The sequence below is a fragment of the Dothidotthia symphoricarpi genome, assembly GCF_010015815.1.
Source record: "Dothidotthia symphoricarpi CBS 119687 unplaced genomic scaffold P153scaffold_14, whole genome shotgun sequence".
In the NCBI taxonomy this organism is placed as follows: Eukaryota; Fungi; Ascomycota; class Dothideomycetes; order Pleosporales; family Dothidotthiaceae; genus Dothidotthia; species Dothidotthia symphoricarpi.
The window spans coordinates 47,627-69,431 of record NW_022985021.1 but is presented as its reverse complement, the minus strand read 5'-3'; the positions used below and the strand labels follow the sequence as shown (position 1 = coordinate 69,431).

Below are 21,805 nucleotides of genomic sequence, written 5' to 3'. Positions count from 1 at the left end.
TCGTTGTGCTCAGGAACGAACATCGTGGCCTATGCATCAGTATGAACTCAGTATCACAGCATAGCTGTTGTTGACCCAGACTATCCTTGCGTAGAAGTTCCAAGCTAGCAAGGCGCAAATCCCCTCGTTACCAGTCTCCTGGGAATTTTTGCCTCGGGATCAACCCTTTTCAAGGGAAAATACCGAGCAACCAATTAGCCACACCGCGAAACTGTCGGGGATTGGCGGCAGGACGACCTATCTCTTAGCGCGGGAGTGTCGGTGGGAATAAGGTCATGGTCTCAACGAGCACTACTATGCCCTCACAGCAAGTGCAAACATTGCAGAAAGAGCAAGTTGCTTTCAGAGGTTCAAATAGCGGTAGGACTTGTTCACGCTAATTCCAAACCTACAACTGTACACTTTCCCTGCGGCACAGATAGCGCCCCACCACCAGCTTATTTCCCGGTTTCATTTCGCGCTAGTGGTACCATGCAATAGAATTCCAGTGTCTAAGCTACCTCCTTCGCCATGCTAGGGTAAAGCACCTTTGTGGGTCCGAGGATTGTTTGATGTACTTATAGGGCAACAGTTGTCTTGCAAAACATTTGTTGCAGTCTGACTAGCAACTTCCTTCCGAAAAGCCAAATGCCGCGTTTCACGCTCGTGCTCGCATGCACGCTCCTCTGCGCGACTTTTGCCAGTTGCCAGTCTGCAAGCCGCTGTAAAGCCTTTCCAGGAGATGAGGCATGGCCATCTGAATCTGAATGGGATGTCTTCAACACAACAGTAGGCGGGCGCCTAATCGCGACTGTGCCGCTCGGGGCGCCGTGCCACGGATCGGATTTTGACGCCACTACCTGTAACGATCTAAAGAGCCAGTGGCAGTATGAGGAAATTCAGTATGTATGGTTGTCTACAACCAAAACGTTGAACTTACAAAACCTTAGCTACAACTCCTCCTCATCTGTAATGGCGCCGATCTTCGCCAATCAGAGCTGTGATCCTTTCCAGCCTCGAGAGCGCCCGTGTGAGCTCGGCAATTACGTGCGATATGCTGTGGATGCCTCTGGAGCTTCGGACGTGCGACTAGCAATTGCGTTTGCTGCTTTGAAGAATCTTCGTCTCGTAGTTCGCAACACTGGCCACGACTATCTTGGTCGCTCTACTGGGGCGGGCTCATTGGCCGTATGGACACACCACCTCAAAAACATCGATTTGATCCAAAGTTACAACAGCTCAGAATACAGCGGCCCAGCCTTCAAGATCGGCGCTGGTGTTCAAGGATTTGAGATTATGGCTGCTGCACGAGACAATGGATTGGTTGTCGTCGGTGGGGAGTGCCCTACAGTCGGCATCGCTGGTGGATATACTCAAGGAGGCGGACATTCGGCATTGAGTACTAGCTTTGGCCTCTCTGCTGACAATGTTCTCAACTGGGAGGTCGTGACAGCAACTGGTCGGCTAGTAAACGCCAACAAGAAAGAGAACCCCGACCTCTACTGGGCCTTGAACGGCGGCGGCGGTAGCACGTACGGCATTGTGGTGTCCATGACTGTGAAGACCTACAAAGATACCGTTATCAGTGGCGCATCTTTGTCATTCTTCACTACAGACAACTCGCAGATTGTGTTTTACGATGCGATTCAGGCGTTCCACGAGGAGTTGCCCGCCATGGTGGATGCGGGAACTATGGTCGTTCACTACTTTACAGACTCGTTCTTCTCCATTTCGCCCATCAACGCTTACAACAAAACTGCAACCCAAGTCAAAGCCATCCTCGCACCTTTTGTCAGCAGACTCGATTCTAAAGGCATCAATTACACCACCTCCTATACCGAGTACAAGACCTACTATGAGCATTACGACAAGTACTACGGTCCCCTTCCTCTTGGAAATATCAAAATAGGTACCGCACAGTACGGGGCTCGTTTCATACCACGCAGTGTTGTGAGTAATATCACTGAAACCTGGAAAGCCGTTGTGGAAAAAGGGGTGACTTGGATTGGCGTCGGGACAAACGTTAAGCCCTTTGGTTCTCACAATACAACCTCGGTTCACCCAGCATGGCGAGACACCATTGTGCATGCGACTTTGACACTTCCTTGGAATTTCACTGCCCCATGGTCGGAGGGAATCGCAACCCAGGAGAAAATGACGAAAGAAATCATTCCCCTTATTGAGGCTGCAACCCCTGGGAGCGGTGCATACGCCAACGAGGGTGACTGGCGCCAACCTAACTTCCAGACAACGTTCTGGGGTTCAAACTACAACAAGTTGCTGAGTATCAAAAAGAAATGGGATCCTCTTGATCTCTTCTATGCCACGGTCGGTGTTGGCAGCGAGGCGTGGACTGTTCACGATGATGGACGTATGTGCCGGGCGGGATGAGGTTTGTATAGTGTTGCTCTATGTAGTTGATCACTTTGTAGTGATATGGCTGGGACGTGATTCATCCGGTTCTAGTCGCCTCGATACTAGAACTCAAGCTAAAAAAAATGTCAATCAAAGTCTTGTTGTAGAATCCAAGGCTGTATATAAGCGATCTTTGAACTCTGCGATTGAATCCGATTCTGCACATACGAGACGTGGGAAGAGGCTCAGAAGACAGACAACATTTCATGCGCACGTTGTAGCAGATTTAAGTGAGCGAATCATAGGTCAAATCACAAGATTATTAAGGGAAACAAGGAGTACGCAAGCACAGAGATGGGCATCTAGATGTGTCGTCTTTATTATAACATCTAGACTCAATTTCAATGCCATAAAGTCGGTTTTTTCTTACGCTCTCTTTTTGATGATGTCAGCTGCCTTCTCAGCAATAGCGTACATAGTGGCCTGAAGATGAGTAGCTGGAATCATGGGTATAATGCTCGCGTCAACGACACTGAGTTGCTTGAGGCCATAAACCAGCAGCTGATCGCTAACACAACCACCATATTTTTCCGGCATCATGCTGCAGCCTCCACTTGGGTGAGCGAACGAAGGCTGGAGTGACCCTGACTCAATGCTGCCTTGAATGATCTCTACATCAGTCTGATACTGAGGTCCAGGAGATGTTTCCACTGGCTTATATTGTGCGAGCCCGCTACTCGCCCAGTGCTTACGGTTGAACTTGGTCAAGGCGACCATGACATCAGCATCGACAGGATTCTGGAAAGTGTTCCATTGCACGATGGGATATGCCTCAGGATGTGTGTTGTTGAGCGTGATCGTACCTCGTGACAGCGGCTTGTTGTTTGCGATACCTGAGAATCCCCATGGTTGAATAACGATTTCACCAACAGCAGCATTGTCACCAGAGAACTGTTTGGCCAAGATATCGCGCTGCTTGTTGAATCCAGCAAGGAGCTTCTTGTTCTGAGCATAGCGTTCTGGCAAGAACTTGGATGCGACTTGGGAGCGAATCTTGGAAACGGTCTTCTTGAAACCAGCGTCAAAGTGTTGCAGAGCGATGAAAACAAGACCGTTAGCCTTGCCGACAGAGTATGGACCAGTTTTGTACTTGATGTATTCCTCGTAGGAGGTTTGATTGAAGGTCGCGTTGGTGTTGAGAGCTGGCATACTTTCTGATGAAAGACCCTGGATATCGAAGTTCATGTAGTTGGCGATGTGATCCTGAAAGTTGGAGCCTACAGCAGGAACGTCCTACCCATACTCAGTAAAGATCAAAGGATACGAAAGCACGACACATACCTTTTTCACACTTACTCCAGCAGCCTTGAGAACATCTTTGGGTCCGATACCAGAGTACATGAGCAAGTGCGGAGTGAACACACCTCCAGCAGCGAGAATGACTTCTTTGGAGGCAAAAGCTTGTGTCTGCTTCTTGCCACCATTGGGAGTGAATTTGACACCGACAGCGGTCAAGGCACCGACTCTGTTCTGCTCGAAAAGGATTTCGTCAACATGGGTATTGGACAATAGTTTCAGGTTCTTGCGCGAAACGATAGGGTCGTAATATGCCGAGCGCGATGTACTGCGCGTAGCCGTGGCTTTGTCAATAGAGTTTGGCGACCAGTACACGCCGACGGGTTGGACGAAGCCCTCCTTTGAGTGAGGGATGTCGACCTTGTCCCACGAATGAAACATTGTCTTCATATCCGGAAATTGGTAGTCGGGGATCGATACTTTCAAAGGGCCACTGCCATAGGCGGTTCTATCGTAGGTGATGCCGAACTCCTTGGTGGTCTCCTTGGAAGGTGGGTCGAAATGGTTGCTCTTCATGAAGTATGGCTTCAGATCCTGCCAACCCCAGCCTTTGTTACCAAGCTCAGCCCATGCATCGTAATCTGCATCGGCGCCGCGGTCAAATTGCATCCCATTGACGTACGAACCGCCTCCAACGACGTTTCCGACAGTCACGAGGAATGACTGATTCCCAAGATTCGGGACTGGCGCGCTGTAGATGTCATACATAGCAGCCGTGTTAAGTCCTCCCGAGTTACCAGGAATGCTGGAGAGAGTGCCATTGTTGAGGATGCCGTTCTCGATAACGAGGACAGTTTCTGTAGTTCGCGACCGTCAGTCTTGCTGAGAGCCGAAAAGAGTAGATCGTACTATGACATACTCTCCGGATCCTCGCTCAGCCTATTCGCAACCACCAAGCCTGTGGTACCACCACCGACGATGACATAATCGTACGTTGTCGCAATATCTATAGCTTCCCCTGAGGCATCTGCCAACGCCACAGCACTAAACAAAAGAGAAGCAACCAACGGGTGCATCCTGATTCAACTTCTGGTGTATATGAAATGGTAAGGGATTAATGTATTTCGCAAATGGCCAATCAAAAATCAAAGCACTAAACCTTGAATGATAGCTGAGACGAGACGCCAGCTCCCCATGCGATTCTTTGTATAATAGAAGATTGATGATGACCAAAATGCAGAAGCAGGACGCGGGAGATTCTGAGTCTCGAAACCAAGATCTTAAATGTACCCGGGAATTTGGTACGAGAGTATTCTCTCCGCACATGGTGAGGTCTAGTCCTTTCAAGGGACCGTGTACCCGCGCACAAGGCCCTATCTACCGGTAGTTGCCTCTGGGGACCGTTATGATGGCCCTGCACCATTGGACGCTAGCTTGAGCACAGTAAGTTGATTGGCAGCGGGTGGCAAAGATCAAAATTGCATACTGCAGGGGTGGACATGGGACGGGCTCAGATAACCGACCTGTGATTGACAGAGGTATGTGAACAAGAAAACCGTGATTTTGATGCTCAGTGAGATAGCGAGATCATGTCCATACAATAAGAGATTTTGCAGGTTTGTGGGTGCGTCAGCCTCCAGATTTTGGAGCCGTCACCGCGGCGAAAAATTGTATTCATTTGCATGTGATGAGCAAAATATCGTGGGCCCTGAAACGTAGCTGCTAATTATGTTTTTGTCTAGATAATGTTAATATTACGGGTTTCATCTCGCCGGTAGACTGGCAGCTTCAGTAGAAATTGCCGCGAATTAGGAGAAATAATGGCCTGCCAAGCATTGATCCATCGGCTGGATAGCGAAGCAAGGATAAGGATTTCTCCCAAGTCACGAACACTTGGAGACCAACCTTATTCATCATCAACTCCGTGCCCACCCTGTGTTCTTCGATACCGCGCAGCAAATCCTCAGAGCTTAGGATCTAGAAAAGCTCCACTCAATCGGACAGCATACCGGTAGTATTTGCCAAGCATTTTGGGTGGAGCGGCACGGGCCTATCTGAGTTTTATCTCCGAGTCTCACGAGACGCAGGGCAAGATGCGTGAATGAACGCTGTCTAACCAATCCTGACTCTCGTCTCAACTTAGGCCCCGCGTCTCTCGCGTGATATCGATGCGACAGTTCTATTGTGTGGAGCATGTGTGGAAGTAATTCACCGAAAGGATGAGATTTGTTCCGATCCTACTGCACGTAAATCTTTGGAAATGAATTGTTTTCGAGCTGTGATCACAAAGAGGCCCAGCCTTGTGGGTAACTATTTCTTTCTGCATGCAATACGCGTACCTATGTATAAGGGTATTTCCCAAGGTATCCTGTAGTAAAAATCTTATCGTGTCCGTGTTGAATGCTTGCCAATCGGTCCTTTTCGGCGGCATCAAACAGGACAAGCAATCTCGGGAGAATGACAAGCGAGAGGAGTTATGTCAGCATAGAATGTTACTCAAGCTTGTGTTTGTGTGCAGCTTTGTAGAAAAACATGAAACAAGCGGGAGTCATCTACGTACACGAGTTGGATTCTACGCAGTACGCTTGTGAGCGGTGAATGGTAAATAAAATGCAATTTCTGTTATCATTGGCGATATCATAGCGTTCATCAAATTACGAGTGTTAGGGTACTGGACAAACAAACCGCATTGAGAGTATCGTCCGAATGCTGCGCGAGGTCTTTTCCGGAGAAATTTGACTTGTCATTGAGTTTCAGTCTGAAGATGCGTGTGTCCCTGTCATGTCAGCTCCAGAAAACACTCGCCCAAGACAAGATTGTCGTATCGCTCGTCAGACGGCGAACGGCAGATATCTGACGGGTCGAGATTCATCCGTTGAGACTGACGAGATGTGGCTGTCTGGGCGCGTGCCGAGTGTCCCTGAAGAACATACGTGACTCCTCATTTGTATCCAATTGAGAATAAAACGAGAAGTATGTGTAGCTATGGACCCTCTACATTCAGTTCCAATCGTTCCCTTACTCAGTAGTATTCGACATACAATCTCCTGATGGAATGACTGTGATGCGTACTCATCTGACCTAACGATAGATTGAAATCCTACGGCAGTACTTTCGCCCCAAGTACCAGGACAAGTGCCGGTGTACTATCCAGATTGGGACTACGTCTAGTGTATACCTGGAATGTTCACCGTCCCTGAACTTCTCTAACCTCTATAAGCTAGAATTTCTGCGGGATGCACTCCAAGACGTGAGGCTTGTATCGGGTGCGCGGGTTATTCTGCGGGATCCCCGGGGACCAGGGCAGAGGGATTGTGAGGAGTATGTAAAAGGACCGACAAACAAGCAAAGGAAGGTTTCGACAGGTTGAGATGGTATGATTATCTTCTCACATTGCTGCTATTCCCTGACGATGTCCCGGTTGTCTTGCGCGTACGCAATACATCGCTCAAATTTTCAACGCCGGACTACCTGGTGACCTCTTCTTACATACATAGTGAGTCGACGTCGACCTCCCTCCTCAGTCTCACTGCTGCCCTGTTGTTTGCAAGATATCCATTTCTGCTTTCGTTCTCTGCAGATCGCGCGGACACCTGTATTGCGCACATCCAAACCCAAAATGAGCGACAGTCGCGCCTCCAAGGAATGGCCCAATCGCGGGCATGAGCTGATTGCAACGGCATCTGCTATGGCCACGTTCTCAACGCTGGTAGCGCTATGGCGCGTTATTGTGAGACTGCGAGTCAATCCTTGGCTAGGAGTGAGTGACTGGCTCATGATAGGAGGTGTGGTATGTGGTTTGAAGTCCTTGATAAAGTGCAGTCAATTGATTCTGTTTGAACAGATCCTCAACTTTGTGTCTTGCATACCATATGCTATTCTCGCGGCGAACGGTGGCCAAGGCCGCTTGATGGCAGATCCTTGGTGGCAGGTCCCTGGGCACACGTCCAACGAGCTGCACATCATCTTCATCTCGCAATGTCTAAACGTTTATGCCATGTTCTTGGTGAAAGCGTCAATCTGCGCGTACCTTATGGCCTTGAACCTTGGGCCGAGCTATCGCGTTCTAATCTGGATTTCAGTATTCATCGTTGTGTCATTGAACTTCATCATGATGCTGATCCTACACTTCGCGTACTGTCGGCCGTATTGGTCGAGATGGGACTTTTCCGTGAAGGGAGAGTGCTGGCCTGCAGCAGTCAGTGAGTGGACAGCGTACTTTCAGATCGCGTCCAATATCGTCACAGACCTCGTAAGCATCCTATGTGCTGATGATCTTGATGCGAAGTCTAACTCCATCTAGATTTACGCTGCGGCGCCGATCATATACCTCAGACATGTACAACTCAGCAAGCGAACACAGTGGGGCGTCAGAATCGTTTTCCTGCTGGCGCTAGTGTAAGTAATTGTACGACTATATTGGAAGGTAGATGCTAATACCATTTGTAGTGGAACTGCGCTCTCGATTGTTAAAATCCCCACTACGTACAGGTTCCTTCGCTCTAAAGAGGTGATGTGGGATGCCATCGACTTGAGCATCTGCAGCATCAACGAAGTCTGTGTTGGAATTGTCATTGCAAATCTTCCACCTCTGCGAAAGACGATCAATGAGTTCTTATCAAAGGTCTTACCCACCAAGTTTGCTTCTAGTGCTGGCGTTGCATCGCGTAAACAACCTAGTCAAATTGTTTTGAGTTCCATGACACATAGCTCGAAGGGCCACACTAAGCTGGACAATCAGGGCGACAGTGAGAGCGAGCGATATATCTTAGGGCTTGAGGATAGAAAAAGCTTAGGTATTTCAAGGGCATAATCGAGCTGAAGAAGTCATTATATATTGAGATTATCAGCGCTCGAAGTTTACGGGGTTTCAGGTATCAGTGAGAGCACCTAGGAATGTACATTTAATCACTAGAATGATATGTCTAAGATAGTACTGTCCCATCTTTTTTTGAATAGCTAGGGAGGGTGATATTTACAGATCCAGCTTTAATGAATTAGTCTCTATGACGATTCTTTTTTCGAATTCTGTATACTACGTGCTCCAGGATCGTGTTGCATTCGGGAACAAGACAGTGATAATGAATTCATGTTAGGAGCACAAGATTTGCTCCCATATCCTATTGCATATTAATACTCCTCAGGGGTGTTCTCGCGGCTCGACTGGAGACGGGTCGAGCATCACACTGACGCTTAAGCAGTGATATATCCTGTAATCTACGGATCGTGACTGTAGAGCGCTCTACATTGTTCGCTTCACGAATGTTCTACTTACTATTTTTCGCCAACAGTCTTCTTATTGATCTAGCATTACCGGTGTGCGCAATGGATGGCTAGCATGAGCGCTTGAGACGGATGCGGCGTGACTGAGAGTTTCGCGTTCATTGAGGTGGGTGCGTGGGTCTTAATTTCTACCAAGTGATGTAGCAAACCAGGATCACGCAGCGTGCTGGTAAAGTTGCGGTCGGACAACGAGCCGCGCAATGCGGAGCCTGGGCTCTGATGCCATCATTGTTCTTTTTTTCTCTTTCACAACTAATCATGGGACTACAAAGGTAAGCGCCTTCTTGATTATAGCGATTTTGTTACTTTATATCGTGCATTGCGTAACGTGATGGTCCACATACACGGTCGGAGGTTCGGATCGCCGCACCATCAGGAGTCTGCACGATTGCCAACTTATCCTCAGCGTCCAGAATCATGACTTAGTATACTGCGTCAGTTCCTTCGGATGGCCACGTACGGCAGAGATACAGATATTCTTTGAGGGGTTCTACAGGGTTACTGATAATCCGGATGCTCATGAGCAACATATCGATATATTTACCAACGACGCAAAGATCATTATAGGGTGAATAAGTTCAATAGTTGAGATGGTATTTGGTTCGGCTGTTGACTGGCTCGAACAAAGTTACTTAATGCTAATTAGTTTAACAAGAAATCAAGAAATTCCGGCTTGGCATGATGGTTCAGGTAGCTAGCCGTTCTCACGACCCAAAACAGATATTTGCATTCAGCGAAGGCTCGGACGACCTCATGGCATATGGGACGGTAGGATTTGAGTTCAACGATGGTAGGAAAGAGACAGCAGATTCGGAAGCCCATTGCCATTTCACCAAAGCTGATGGACACCTTAATATGGTTTGCTATCAAGTCTACCTGGTACGTTATGAAAGTTGCTCTCAAGCTTGAGTCGAAGCTGACTACTACCACACGACAGTGCTGCGAGGGCTCGTGCTAAATGAGATCAGCAAATGGGTTTCGACTGTAATCTTCTAGAGTGTAGGGTGGAAGATATTGAGCTGAAGAGCATGATTCTCGAGCTATTCCCAATGGACAGCTTCACTCAGAATCTGATCTCAGCGGTATCTCTGTTTGTGGCCTCCATAGATTCTCAACCTATTGCCAAACCCTTTTGCTACCGATGGACTCCAACCATCTCGAGTTTCGGGGAGCTATCCTCTGCGATGTTGTTCTTGGGGGGTTTCGTTTCCAATTTTGCGAGAATTCAGCAAAGCAGTTAATACGTCACTAGACTCATTTCGCTACCAGAAGACCCAATTTTGACTTTATAGGATTTTTATACATTCGTCTCTGAAATTGGGTTGATGAGTGCGACTCAAGGATAGCTCATCTTATGTATACGGGTGCATCATTATATCTAGCCTTCAGGCGATGGATCCATGATTCTGCACATCACATTAGGCCTCTGAAAGATCACTTACGACGAATAGAAAAGTATAAGCGCATGATATTGGGGAAATGTATAGATGATGTGCAAGATGAGAGGGGCCACTATTTTAGTGTTTCTGGGCGACTTTCCTACAAACTTAAGTTTTGAAAGACGTCTATAACTTTATGTGCTCATTTTGGGTAGGTGATCAAATCGGCATCTGTTGCATGAAGAGTCTATCACTCCCACGCAATAGACTAAATCTTAAAGATGCTTGTAAAGGCGTAGAGCTTATACAGGTCTTCCAAGATAGAGTTGACAGCTTCTCTCCCATAGACTCTTGGTATAAATACAGGGGAACTTACATAGCACGGATCATCGAGATAATTGCGCTCTAGATTGTCTTTCCCTTGTCTACAAGAACCGCTTCTTAGTAAAACTACATGGAGGGAAGGAACGTCTAACAGTTTGTATTGCCTATGTTTAATACCGAGATGCGACACATGCGACAGACAAGCCTGCTTTATTAAATTTTCGTTCTGGTGCCGATGACATTCAACTAACTGAATGCAGACGGTGTGAGGCTTGTAGCTTTGTGTAACTCCGCGAAGGATATTACAGGAAAAGAATTCGAAGATTCAATCAAAAATTGACAAACAAGATACATGAGACCTGGCGTCGTTGTGGTGAATGCTAGCATCCCAGACAGCGTCCGTATTGACTAGCGCGTCTTGCCAAACCGGAGATTGATTGGGAAGAATGGGCTGCTGGAAAGATAGACAACAAATCCTGGAGAATTTCCTTTGACAATTTGCTTGTGTTATAACAACTTTAACCTCGATGCCGGCCAAGATTTAATCATTGGTCTGGCGCTATGTGCCACGTTGATAAGCGTTTCAGTCTTTTCGCAAGTTCTGTCGAAGCCAAATAGATTACCTAACCTTCATTCTAATAGAGATGTGAGCTATTTGGGACTGTTGTAAATGCATTGTTGGCCGTTCGGCCAGTACACTTCTCTCATCATGAATGTAAAGCAAATGATTATCCAGCGACTCGCAGTGGTTCAGGGTACAGAAGCGGTACATGAGCGTATCGGTCGTATTTGATGCCTCTCAACTTTCCCTTTGAGCAGGACAGTCCGGTGGGAGAATCTGGCGAGAAAAACAGGACAGGAGATTCTAACACTAGTTGATATGACCACGACCGGCCTAAGGTCAACCGGTTACTGTCGCGGGCTGATGTAGCAGCACACATTAGAAGAGATAGGCATTCAAGGACAGAGTTATATCATCATTATCTCATTGGCCAATCATTGCCCACAGGGTCGTGCCATGAGTAGAATGTCGATGCAAAGGTCTCGCTGGCGAGTCACTCCCTCACGTCTGGGGTGCTGACGGCTCACCAGGATGCGGTAACGATTTTCTGGTTACAGTACAAAAAGGTGTCATGAAGCTCACAGCTGAACATCCGAACACTGTGGTCCAATCAGTCCGCCAATACCACTCGTAAAGTGGCCCAGAAGATAGCCACAAAAATTCTACGCCAGCTTTACGTAGGACTCTTCTAAGGGCCTCAGTGTAACTATAGTATTCTAACGTTCTAGAATTTTGCAGACTTAATTTAGGGCCTCTGTAACTTTGGACAACCCTTTCACGTAAATCTTTGAGTTCACCTTGGGAGAGCCTTGGCGTTCGTTGCACACCCTCAAGGTGATGGTCTTGCTAGTTGAACTTTCTCGCCACTACGGAGGCTCGTGTGATCAGACGGCATTATTGTAATCCCGTCAACTACATCCCTTCGGTAGACCCAAGCAGGCCGAGTCAGAGTTAGAAAGGTGGCTATATCGAAAGACGAACTTGATTCACGCCGCATCAACATTTGTCAATGACAAGTTGAAGGCCATTTAGGGACACGAGGAAGCAATTGACATAGGCGTCGTCTGATGTTGGTGAATGCTGATATTGAGGTGTAGTATGGCTTCGAGTTACACCAAGGCTGAGGGTGGGATCTCCTCCGCGATCCTGCACTTACGCAACAGACCGGTAAGTGGATACATGCAAATCTCCTCAGTCGAATGATTTTTATTCTAAATTTGAGACTTTGGCGAGGGGATAACTTTTTGATCGTTCGACGATTGGCATTCAGGCCTGTACGTAAAGCCCGGGTCTGCACTAAACGAGATGTTGGTCAAGTCAAATTTCCTCTACCAAAACAGGTTTCTACATCTATGTTTGCCGTCCCCAATGAGAAAGTGTCGGTGGAGGTACATGCCTGCGGTGAGGTTGTGTTCTGGTGTACCACTCAGCGGGCGTCGTGCGGTAGACCTGAGATAGGATTCGTGAGAAGTCTGGATACCTATCAAGTTAAGCGGCGTTAGCGGATTTAACGATGTGAAAGCGGCGTTAGCGGGCTTGCACACTTAACGGCGCATAGAATTAGGTCAAGCTCCGTCACACAACCACCCCAATAGGGCAGGAAGTGATCGCCAAGAACTACAATCAAAGGATATTTGGACATGCACCTCCTTGAAGGTTTACTCTGAACATTATCCCAAACTGTTAACTCTGTACCTTAGCCCGTCCATATAAGCTAAGCGCACACCAATTGCTTTGAAGTTGCGTTTCGAAGGTCCACAGAGCCTGATAGCAGCCGAAGCAATCGAACCATACGACAAGTAAACATGTCTAGATTAACAACCACCCCTCCCTTGCCAGAGAACGGCAATCTCAACGCAACCGGAGAGAAAACATATCAGGTCGAGCCCGAGAAGGGAAAGCAAGCTGTCGAGTCGAACGAAGCGTCCACTGTGGCATCCTCGACTGCCAATGGCGTAGAACAACCGGAAACCCCTGAAGACGATGGTTCTGCTACTGAAGAGAAAGCTGTGGAGGAGCCGGCCAAACCTGTTGAATATCCGAAGGGTCTCGAACTGTTCTTCATTATGCTCGCGCTCGTGCTGAGCATCACCCTCTGTGCTCTGGATCAGGTGAGTTCGACCGCTGCAAGTTTCTCGCAGAGTCGTCCTTTGCCAATACATCATAAGCCAGGAGGCTGACTTTCTCAATTCAGACCATTGTTGCCACCGCTATTCCAAAGATTACCGACCAATTCGGCAGAATCCAGGATATTTCGTGGTACGGCTCGGCTTATTTCTTGACGCTCGGAGCGTTCCAGTCACAATGGGGCAAAGTATTCAAATTCTTCCCCCTCAAAACCAGTTTTCTGGTGTCGATTCTCATCTTCGAAATGGGGAGTTTGATCAGCGCTGTCGCCCAAAACTCAACGACTGTGATTGTTGGACGTGCTATTGCCGGTCTTGGTGCCTCGGGTGTCGCGCCTGGAGTATACACAATTTCTGCCTTTTCTGCCGAGCCTGCGAAAAGAGGCACCTACACAGGGATCATTGGCATGACATATGGCATCGCCGCTGTTGCTGGACCACTCATTGGTGGAGGGCTTACAGACGGAGCGTCCTGGAGATGGTGAGTAAAGAATCTTGTACTGCTTTGTCTATGTTGCAAAACAGGGGATTATTTGCAATCATCGGCTTCTATCACGACAGGAACTGAGCTGATATGACAACTGTAGGTGCTTCTATATCAATCTCCCAGTCGGCGGTCTGGCCGCTCTGGTCATTCTAATCACCTTCAAGACTCCTGCAACTGTCAGGCGGGTCGATGCTACACTCAAGGAGAAGATTCTACAAATGGACTTTCCAGGGACTGCGCTTGTGATGGGTGCGTCACTCAGCTTGCTTCTAGCTCTTCAGTACGGTGGGGTAACCCATCCGTGGAAGTCCAGTCTTGTCATCGGCTTACTCGTCGGCTTCGGTCTCATGGTTATCGCACTCATAATCGTAGAAATATGGCAAGGCGAACGTGCCATGCTGACACCACGCCTTATGCGCCAAAGAACCGTCTGGGTCAACTCTTTATGGGGCTTCTTCTTTGCTGGCGCGTATTTTATCACGCTCTACTACCTGCCTATCTATTTCCAAAGCGTCGACAACCGCAGTGCGATTGGCTCGGGTGTGCGCAATATCCCTCTCATCGCCTTGTTCAGCATTTCCACATTTGCCTCTGGCAAAGCCGTTACGAAGACGGGTATCGCAGCTCCGTATCTCGTGGCCAGCTCTGTGGTTGTAACTATTTCCGCTGGTCTACTGTATACTCTCGATGTTGGAACCTCGACAGGAAAATGGGTCGGATATCAGATCTTGGCGGGCTTTGGATACGGTATGGGCCTCCAGATCCCGATTATCATTGCGCAGGCTTTCGCCGCGCCAACCGATATAGCTCCCGTGACCGCGATAATCATATGTAAGTTCTCCTTCGCCCTCTCCCAGGATGTCGTCAATTCATTTTGTTTTCTTGTATCCCAAAGCTGATTGTATCCCTTGTGAATAGTCGCTCGATCTATTGGCGCCACATTCATGATCGCAGCCGCGCAGTCCGGCTTCGATAACCAGCTCTTGCACAAGCTTAAGAGCACCGCACCGAACGTCGATCACGCCCTAATCACATCTACCGGTGCCACAGCCCTGCGCCAGGAATTTCACGGAGCTGAGCTGGACGGTGTTATTCGTGCGTATGCATGGGGTATCAAGGTTGCCTTCGCAATTACCATCGCGTCCTGCGGCATCACTGCCATTGTCAGCTTGGCCACCAAGTGGGACAATGTCAACAAGAAGAAAGTCAGTGCTTGAAACGGCTGTTCAGGCGATGATGTCAATGGTCTGATTGCCGTTTTCTCGTTGAGAAAGATATCCTTGGACCACCCTGGAATTTTTCGCCCACCCCCCTTCTTCGCCAATGATATACTCATGGTCCTGTCTCATTCCGAAGGAAGTTAATCTCTAAAAGCAGAGATTGATATTCGCTTAGCACCGGGGTATTCGAGTCTAGTTTTCCTTTTTCAGGTGGGCTGGGAGGACAGAATCATATCGTACTCAACGCTGGCAAACGCTGGCTAACATGGATAATTCGTATAATAAAAGTGGGCCTATCGTTTAGGTCAAACTTATAGTGTTTCTAGAAAACCATAACTTAAGCCAAATGCTCGCTGAGAGAGGTCGTTGCCAGTCGGCAAGTAAAGTGACAAGACACAACGGGTGGCCGCCGCATCGGCTCCACCCTGTCGAAAGAACTGGGCAAAAATCCACAAACATATACGTTGATCTGATAGTTAGTCTACTTAGAGGTGGTAGTAGGTCATTTCAAAACTGTCCACTCTCTTTTGAGACAGGGTGGTGGTAGCTACTATGCAATTGGATAAGCTGGCTTGATAACATCTTTGATCAGATTCATTACGCTACGCTTTTCACGCAGTGGCTGCGCGAGTCGGCGCTGTTATTACTTGTAACAACGTTAAGTTTGGCATAAAGCGTTTGGGCCAGCATACATCTCACTAATCTTGGTGACCTGCAACAGTTGCATATTCACACCTTGCGCAGTAGGAACATTGATAGTATTCTACAACTAATTCCATCTCTGCTTTCCCGCATCAAATTGGTATCCTGGCGTACCTCCTCCAAATGGAAATGACAGTGTTCTATAGTCTCCTGGAGACAAAATGATAGTCTACCCTTGAACGGTCTCGTCTCGACAAACTGCGGTACACCATCACTTCGGCACTTGCAACCCCTTGTGCAACACAGGTGACACAAACACTTCATTGCTAGTCCAGGTAGCCTCGATACCAGGCGGCATGCCCAAAACCTTGGCTTTCCGCATCCACTCACTTGTTGGTAGGACATTGACCTTGCCGAGTTTCTCCTTGTACATGCCCACGAGGTTCGACAACAAGTATCGGTTCTCGCTAACATGATTGTGCACGGCAAAGGAATTGTGGGATCGTAAGCATACGCCGTAGCCAGGAATTCAGGCACCACGTCGTCGGCGTCGATGACGTCAAGCTCTCCTTGCCACTGCTTGGGATCTAGCGCCGGTACGGCCCGCATCTTAACGCAATACTTGTCTAGCGCCACTAAGGGGATCTCTTCCGGCGCATCCGGTCCCATGATGTTGGGGAAGCGGTGCACAACGCCCGGAACATCGGGCGCTCGCTCCAGCAGTATCTCGCCCATCCATTTGCTGGCAGCATACCCGATAACGTTCCTCATTAGCGACTCAGCGTCGGCTGGCGGCCAAAAGGCGGACGGCGGCACCTCGGCCAGGTCGACAGTATCCCTTTGGAGCATAGCCACTGTTGACGACGAGACGAAGTGTACAGGCACGTGGCGTGGCGTAGCCATGGCGAGTAGGGTCTGCGTCGAGACGACATTGGCGGTCCGCCTCTGTTCATACGATTTTAGATGGGCGATGTCGGCCCCCACATGGATGATCACGTCGGCCGTCTGGCAGAGGCGTGTGAAGTCGTTAGTGGAGAGCCCCAGCAGCGGCTTGACGAGGTTGCCCTTGTATTCACGAATCTTTGCATCCTTGACGCGCAGAGGACGTGAGCGAAGGCAAAGACAGTGCACCTCTGCAGTCTCGGCATCTGCGACGAGGTTTTGCAGTATGTGCGTGCCCAAAAACCCTGTGCATCCCGTGAGGACGACACGACGTGCACTGCTCCGAGGCGCGTCCTTGACAGAGTCAGCGCCTGCCGGAATAAGAGCAGATATCCCGTCGATGAGTCCGGCCACTTCCTTCTTCCAATCCATTTCTGGATCTTCATTGGCAGGAGCTGTCTGCACCTCTGCCTGCGACCCTCCACGAAGCTTTCGCCATCCTGCTAGAGCGTCCTCACACACTCGCGATAGAGTGTGGTTGGTCGACATGAGTTTCAACACAGGCACGTCAACCCCCAGCTCTTTAAGAAACCAGTCGCGAATGCGAACGGAAACGAGCGAGTCAACTCCATGTTCAGCTATGGCCATGTCGGCGTTTATCTGGGCAGGGTCAAGCTGAAGTATGGTGCCCAGGGCGTGCGAAAAGCCCTTCACCAAGATTGCTAGGCCTTCCTTTGGATCTTCGGTTGCCGCCAACTGGACATGAACCTTGATGTTTCCATCAGCTTGCTCCTGACCGCTGCCCTCTTCTTGCGCACCTTCTTGCTGAAGGTAGCCTGACAGCCGGGGGTCTTCGTGCCATGCCTCCGTAAACACCTTCTTGATACCAGTGATGAGTTCGGATGGTTGGTCGGAGTCAGGTCGTCCGCACTCGATAGCTTTGGCTAGCATATGGTGCAGATCTGTCTCGGTTCGTCTATACAGCCCTGGTAGGAGAGACTTCTCAATAGTAGCGCGATGTTTTGTTTCTGAACGGAAAATGTAGCCCAGTCCCGTCAGGAAACCAATGACGACGACGGATCCCGCCAGTCCACAACCCCGCCTACGTCGCACGAGGCTTGACATGTAATTGTTTGCCGCACTGTAAGCAGACTAGCCGTGAATTCCAACAATTAACGTTGCAGACGAAAGCATTATAAAGAAGTCTAACGCCTTATCTTTACTAAACAGCTTGTTAACACTAAGGTACTGTGTTAGTGTAAAATACACTAGGTTAGGTAAAATTATACTGCGTATAAGAGTAAATTTATACTTTTATACTATATCTAGCTAAATTTACCTAATATTCTAAGTAATTTATACTAATATAAAAAGATTTATTTTACTTATTTATAATTATAATATAATTACTACCTTTTACTTTTAAGTCTTAACTAAATTATATATTCTAGTATAGTACTTAATAGATTAAATGCTATATTAAAGCTATATTACTATAAGTAAACTATTTATAGGTAGCTTAAAATATAACTTTATACTAATTAATAATAAAGAAGCCTCTACTTAACCTAAATATACTAAGCTAAAAAATAATACTATTAAAGTTATACTTAGTAGTAAAGAGTATAATAATTAAGTTTTTATTATAGTTAAGTAAGTTCTAAGTAGTAGTATTATTACGTAAGTAACCTACTCTACTAGTATAATATAAAAGAAATATTATAAAGACTATATAGCTAAGATACTATTTAAACTATATAAAATAAATAAAGTAGAAATATTATAGTAGTATATATTAGATAGAAAGAAGTAAATCTTAACTAAAATAGCCTAAAGTTACTATAAAAAGTATACTATAGTTTTAAAAGTACTAAGTATTAGTAGTATAGCTATATCTAAGCTTACTCTATTTAAAGCTATAAAAAGACTTACTCTATTATTATTATATATAAATATATAGTTAGAGAGAACTTATTAGTAGCTATTAATATAATTATTTTATAATCTATAATTAGTATTATTAATACTAAAAGTAGTAGGTTTAATTAAGATTAGTTTATAAAGTAAGGTAAGTAAAATATATAGTAAATACTATTAAATAAAAAGTAGTAGTAAAGGTCTCTATACCTATTACTATAAGTAGAAAGGTAATTAGAACTAGTATAGGTATAAAGGTAAGTAGTAACTAATTAATTACTATTTAAATAAAATATAGAAACTATAAATTATAAAGAGTATAATTAAGAATAGCTTTTTCTAAGTTAAAAAAAATTAAAAGGTTAAAGTTAATAAATAAGTATAGATAAGTTAAAGTAGGTAAAAGTATATAGAAGTAAAGTTATATATATATAGGCTAAGCTATAGTAATATTTAGTTATAGTAAAAATACCTATAATTCTAGAAATATTAGCTACTTAAACTTACTTATTTAAATAGTATTTTTTTAGGTTATAAGAAGAAAAACCTTATATAATAGTAGTTAGTAAGTAGTATTTACTTAGGCTATTATATAAGTAATACCTATTATTATAGCTCTTACTTTAATATAAGAAATACTAATAAACTTAACTATTATTAGATACTTAAAGTTTTATAATAGTAAGTAATATACCTAAAAATAATCTAATAATTAATACTTTATATTAAATAAGATCTACTTTATTATTCTTATACTATAGTTCTAAATACTAAGTACTAATAAAAGTAATATTTTATATAATTACTAAAAGAAGTAGAAACTCTATATACTAACTATAGTAGAAGTTAATATAGTTATATATAATTATCTTATATTAGAGGACAGGAATTAATATATTATATTACTATTATATTTTAGTTATATACACGTTTTAATTACTTATTAGTTCTTATTATTTATACTAACTGTAGTAGCTAAAGTTTAACCTAGTTATAACTCTTTACTTTCTATTACTATTACTATTACTATTACTATTATTACTATTACTATTACTATTACTCTAATAGTTACTTCTTATACTACTAATAGTATATATAAGTATTATACCTACTTAATTACTACTACTAATTTTATCTTTTAATTATAATACTTAAAATTTATAAAAGCTTACTTAAAGTAGCTCTTATCTAAAGTTAAAGTAGCATTATTACACTACTTAGTAGTACACTAGTTAAGTTAAAAGAGCTAGGTATTAAAGAAAGCCCTATTAGCCTTATAGACTTATATAAGAAGGAGCTAAACTTTAACCTTATAGAGCTTTACTCTAAGCCTTTTATTAACCTTAAGGTACTACTAGATATTTAGATCTTTTATATAAACTATATTACTATTATACTAAGTAATACTCTTTATCTCTTTTTACTATCTAGTTAAGTCTTTAGAAATCTTACTATAGATATCTAGAGTACTATAATAGTAATTAAAATTATATATAGTAATTTATACCTTACTAGAGTACTATAGAATATAGTACTTAAATATCTAGGCTTTAGTAATAGTATTATATTATAGGTATATAATCTTAGTTATAGTAAGATAAAATTAAAGATAAAATAAAAGATAGGTTAAAAGGCCTTAAGGTGTAAAGAATCTTTATATACTAGCTTACCTATAAAAAGAGTTTTAATAACCTAGCTATAGTTTATAATATAAACTAGAGTTTATAACTAAACTAAACTTTAACTAATAGCTACGTAGGCTTTTAAATATATACTATTAGAAACTTATAAATATATTTTTCTATTATATATAAGTAAACAGGTATTACTTCCTAACTATTATCGCCTCTAATTAGATAGAAAATATAAGTATTATCTATTATTACTTCTAACTATCTATTATTACTTCTAACTATCTATTATTACTTTAAATTATCTATTATTACTTTTAACTATCTATTATTGCTTTTAACTATCTATTATTACTTCTAACTATCTATTATTACTTCTAATTATCTATTATTACTTCTAATTATTTATTATTGCTTTTAATTATCTATTATTTCTTCTAATTATCTATTATTACTTCTAACTATCTATTATTACTTCTAACTATTTATTATTACCTCTAACTAAAGGAGGTATTTTAACTACTACTATACTGTTAAATAGTTTACTTACTCTTACTTCTAGGCTTCCTCTAAAAATTATATTTACTCCTTTATTTTAATAAGTAGTTTTTATCTAAATATCTCTTCTTCTCTATCTTTAAGTATATAATTTATCCTATATAACGTTATTTAATAGGCTATAAGGGTATATATCTAAAAGGTAATATCTTATAAATAGTTATCTTTTTAAACTTACTTTTCTTTCTTTATTACTTTACATCTATCTTCTTTAAGGCTACTTATATATTAAAATTTATTTAATAAATTTATAAAAGAAGAAGTACCTTTACTAACTATTACTTCTAATTATTAATATATATAGTAAATAACTATTTATCTATTTTAATAAAACTTATATTATTAAAATTATTAAAAGTATATAGTATCTTACTTATATTATACTATAACTTTATATTATCTTTTACTCTTTTTCTTATTACTTCTACTTCTTACTAACTTAACTATTATTTTTCTATTTAGAACCCTTTTTACTAATTATAGACTCTACCTACTATATCTTTAATATAGCTAAACTTAATAATATACTACTAAAAGTCCTTTAGTATATTATTAAATATATAGATCTTTATAACTCTATATCTTTAACTTAAGCCTACTTTATATTTACCTTAGCTATTATAAATAAGGTTCTATATACTAATATTAAAAGTATAACTCTTTAAATCTTTAACGCTGCTACTAAACTTATAAAGCTATTAAATCTTAAGAAGAAGAGTTATTAATAGTAATAGTTTAAGTATATATATTACCTTTATAAGTTCTGCTAGAAGCCTACTAAAGGTTATAGTTAATTTAATAAGGATATTATATATTATATACTATACTAACGTAATAACTTTCTAATAATAGTAAGTATTTAAATTTATATAATTTAGGTACCTACTAATATAAGATTAAGGGCTATATTAAAGTAATAAAGAATACGCCCCTTTTATATATAGTACTTCTAACGCTAAACCTATATTTTTTAGACTTTTCTTTTATTCTATTTATTTAAAGAAGCTTTGCCTAAGAGCTATTAATTCTTTTTTTAAGTATATATATTAAAAAGCGTAAGAAGCTAATTAAAGAGAGAGAGGTAGCTACTAGAGTAATAGCTATATACTTCTAGATACTAAAACCTACTATCTAGGCTCTTATTAAGTATTTAAGAAGACTTCT

The 21,805-nt window shown here is 43.4% G+C and overlaps 7 protein-coding genes across 7 annotated transcripts; 4 read left to right on the top strand and 3 right to left on the bottom strand.

Annotated features, from left to right (window-relative positions):
* The first annotated feature begins 534 nt into the window (after positions 1 to 534).
* Positions 535 to 2,521, top strand: P153DRAFT_343582 (FAD-binding domain-containing protein). Its single transcript, XM_033666010.1, has 2 exons — positions 535 to 881; positions 930 to 2,521. The coding sequence occupies exons 1-2, from the start codon at positions 628 to 630 to the stop codon at positions 2,368 to 2,370; spliced, it is 1,695 nt and encodes a 564-aa protein (XP_033521865.1). The 5' UTR covers positions 535 to 627; the 3' UTR covers positions 2,371 to 2,521.
* A 239-nt stretch (positions 2,522 to 2,760) lies between these two features.
* On the bottom strand, positions 2,761 to 4,706 carry P153DRAFT_398099 (GMC oxidoreductase; the record flags this gene model as incomplete). The annotated part of the gene is made up of 3 exons (XM_033671611.1): positions 2,761 to 3,627; positions 3,676 to 4,487; positions 4,550 to 4,706. The coding sequence occupies 3 exons, from the start codon at positions 4,704 to 4,706 to the stop codon at positions 2,761 to 2,763; spliced, it is 1,836 nt and encodes a 611-aa protein (XP_033521864.1).
* Positions 4,707 to 7,249: 2,543 nt separating this feature from the next.
* Positions 7,250 to 8,443, top strand: P153DRAFT_295109 (uncharacterized protein; the record flags this gene model as incomplete). The annotated part of the gene is made up of 4 exons (XM_033664005.1): positions 7,250 to 7,420; positions 7,475 to 7,882; positions 7,934 to 8,028; positions 8,080 to 8,443. 4 exons carry the CDS (start codon positions 7,250 to 7,252, stop codon positions 8,441 to 8,443), a joined length of 1,038 nt encoding a protein of 345 aa, XP_033521863.1.
* Positions 8,444 to 9,389: 946 nt separating this feature from the next.
* On the top strand, positions 9,390 to 9,792 carry P153DRAFT_264759 (uncharacterized protein; the record flags this gene model as incomplete). The annotated part of the gene is made up of 3 exons (XM_033662858.1): positions 9,390 to 9,481; positions 9,504 to 9,513; positions 9,577 to 9,792. Coding segments are annotated over 3 exons (318 nt in total), but the record flags the coding sequence as incomplete, so codon positions are not given.
* Positions 9,793 to 12,983: 3,191 nt separating this feature from the next.
* P153DRAFT_358359 (MFS general substrate transporter) lies at positions 12,984 to 15,008 on the top strand (the record flags this gene model as incomplete). Its single annotated transcript, XM_033666790.1, has 4 exons — positions 12,984 to 13,289; positions 13,373 to 13,785; positions 13,892 to 14,622; positions 14,710 to 15,008. 4 exons carry the CDS (start codon positions 12,984 to 12,986, stop codon positions 15,006 to 15,008), a joined length of 1,749 nt encoding a protein of 582 aa, XP_033521861.1.
* A 916-nt stretch (positions 15,009 to 15,924) lies between these two features.
* On the bottom strand, positions 15,925 to 16,262 carry P153DRAFT_424142 (uncharacterized protein; the record flags this gene model as incomplete). Its single annotated transcript, XM_033672471.1, has 2 exons — positions 15,925 to 16,120; positions 16,168 to 16,262. The coding sequence occupies 2 exons, from the start codon at positions 16,260 to 16,262 to the stop codon at positions 15,925 to 15,927; spliced, it is 291 nt and encodes a 96-aa protein (XP_033521860.1).
* Positions 16,263 to 17,024: 762 nt separating this feature from the next.
* Positions 17,025 to 17,441, bottom strand: P153DRAFT_254794 (uncharacterized protein; the record flags this gene model as incomplete). Its single annotated transcript, XM_033662763.1, has 1 exon — positions 17,025 to 17,441. A coding segment is annotated over one exon (417 nt), but the record flags the coding sequence as incomplete, so codon positions are not given.
* Positions 17,442 to 21,805: the final 4,364 nt, after the last annotated feature.

Bases quoted from the DNA above. Each gene is read 5' to 3' on its own strand.
- P153DRAFT_343582 (XM_033666010.1), top strand. From the start codon at position 628: ATGCCGCGTTTCACGCTCGTGCTCGCATGCACGCTCCTCTGCGCGACT. The intron at 882-929 runs GTATGTATGGTT...ACAAAACCTTAG, and splicing joins TGGCAGTATGAGGAAATTCA to CTACAACTCCTCCTCATCTG.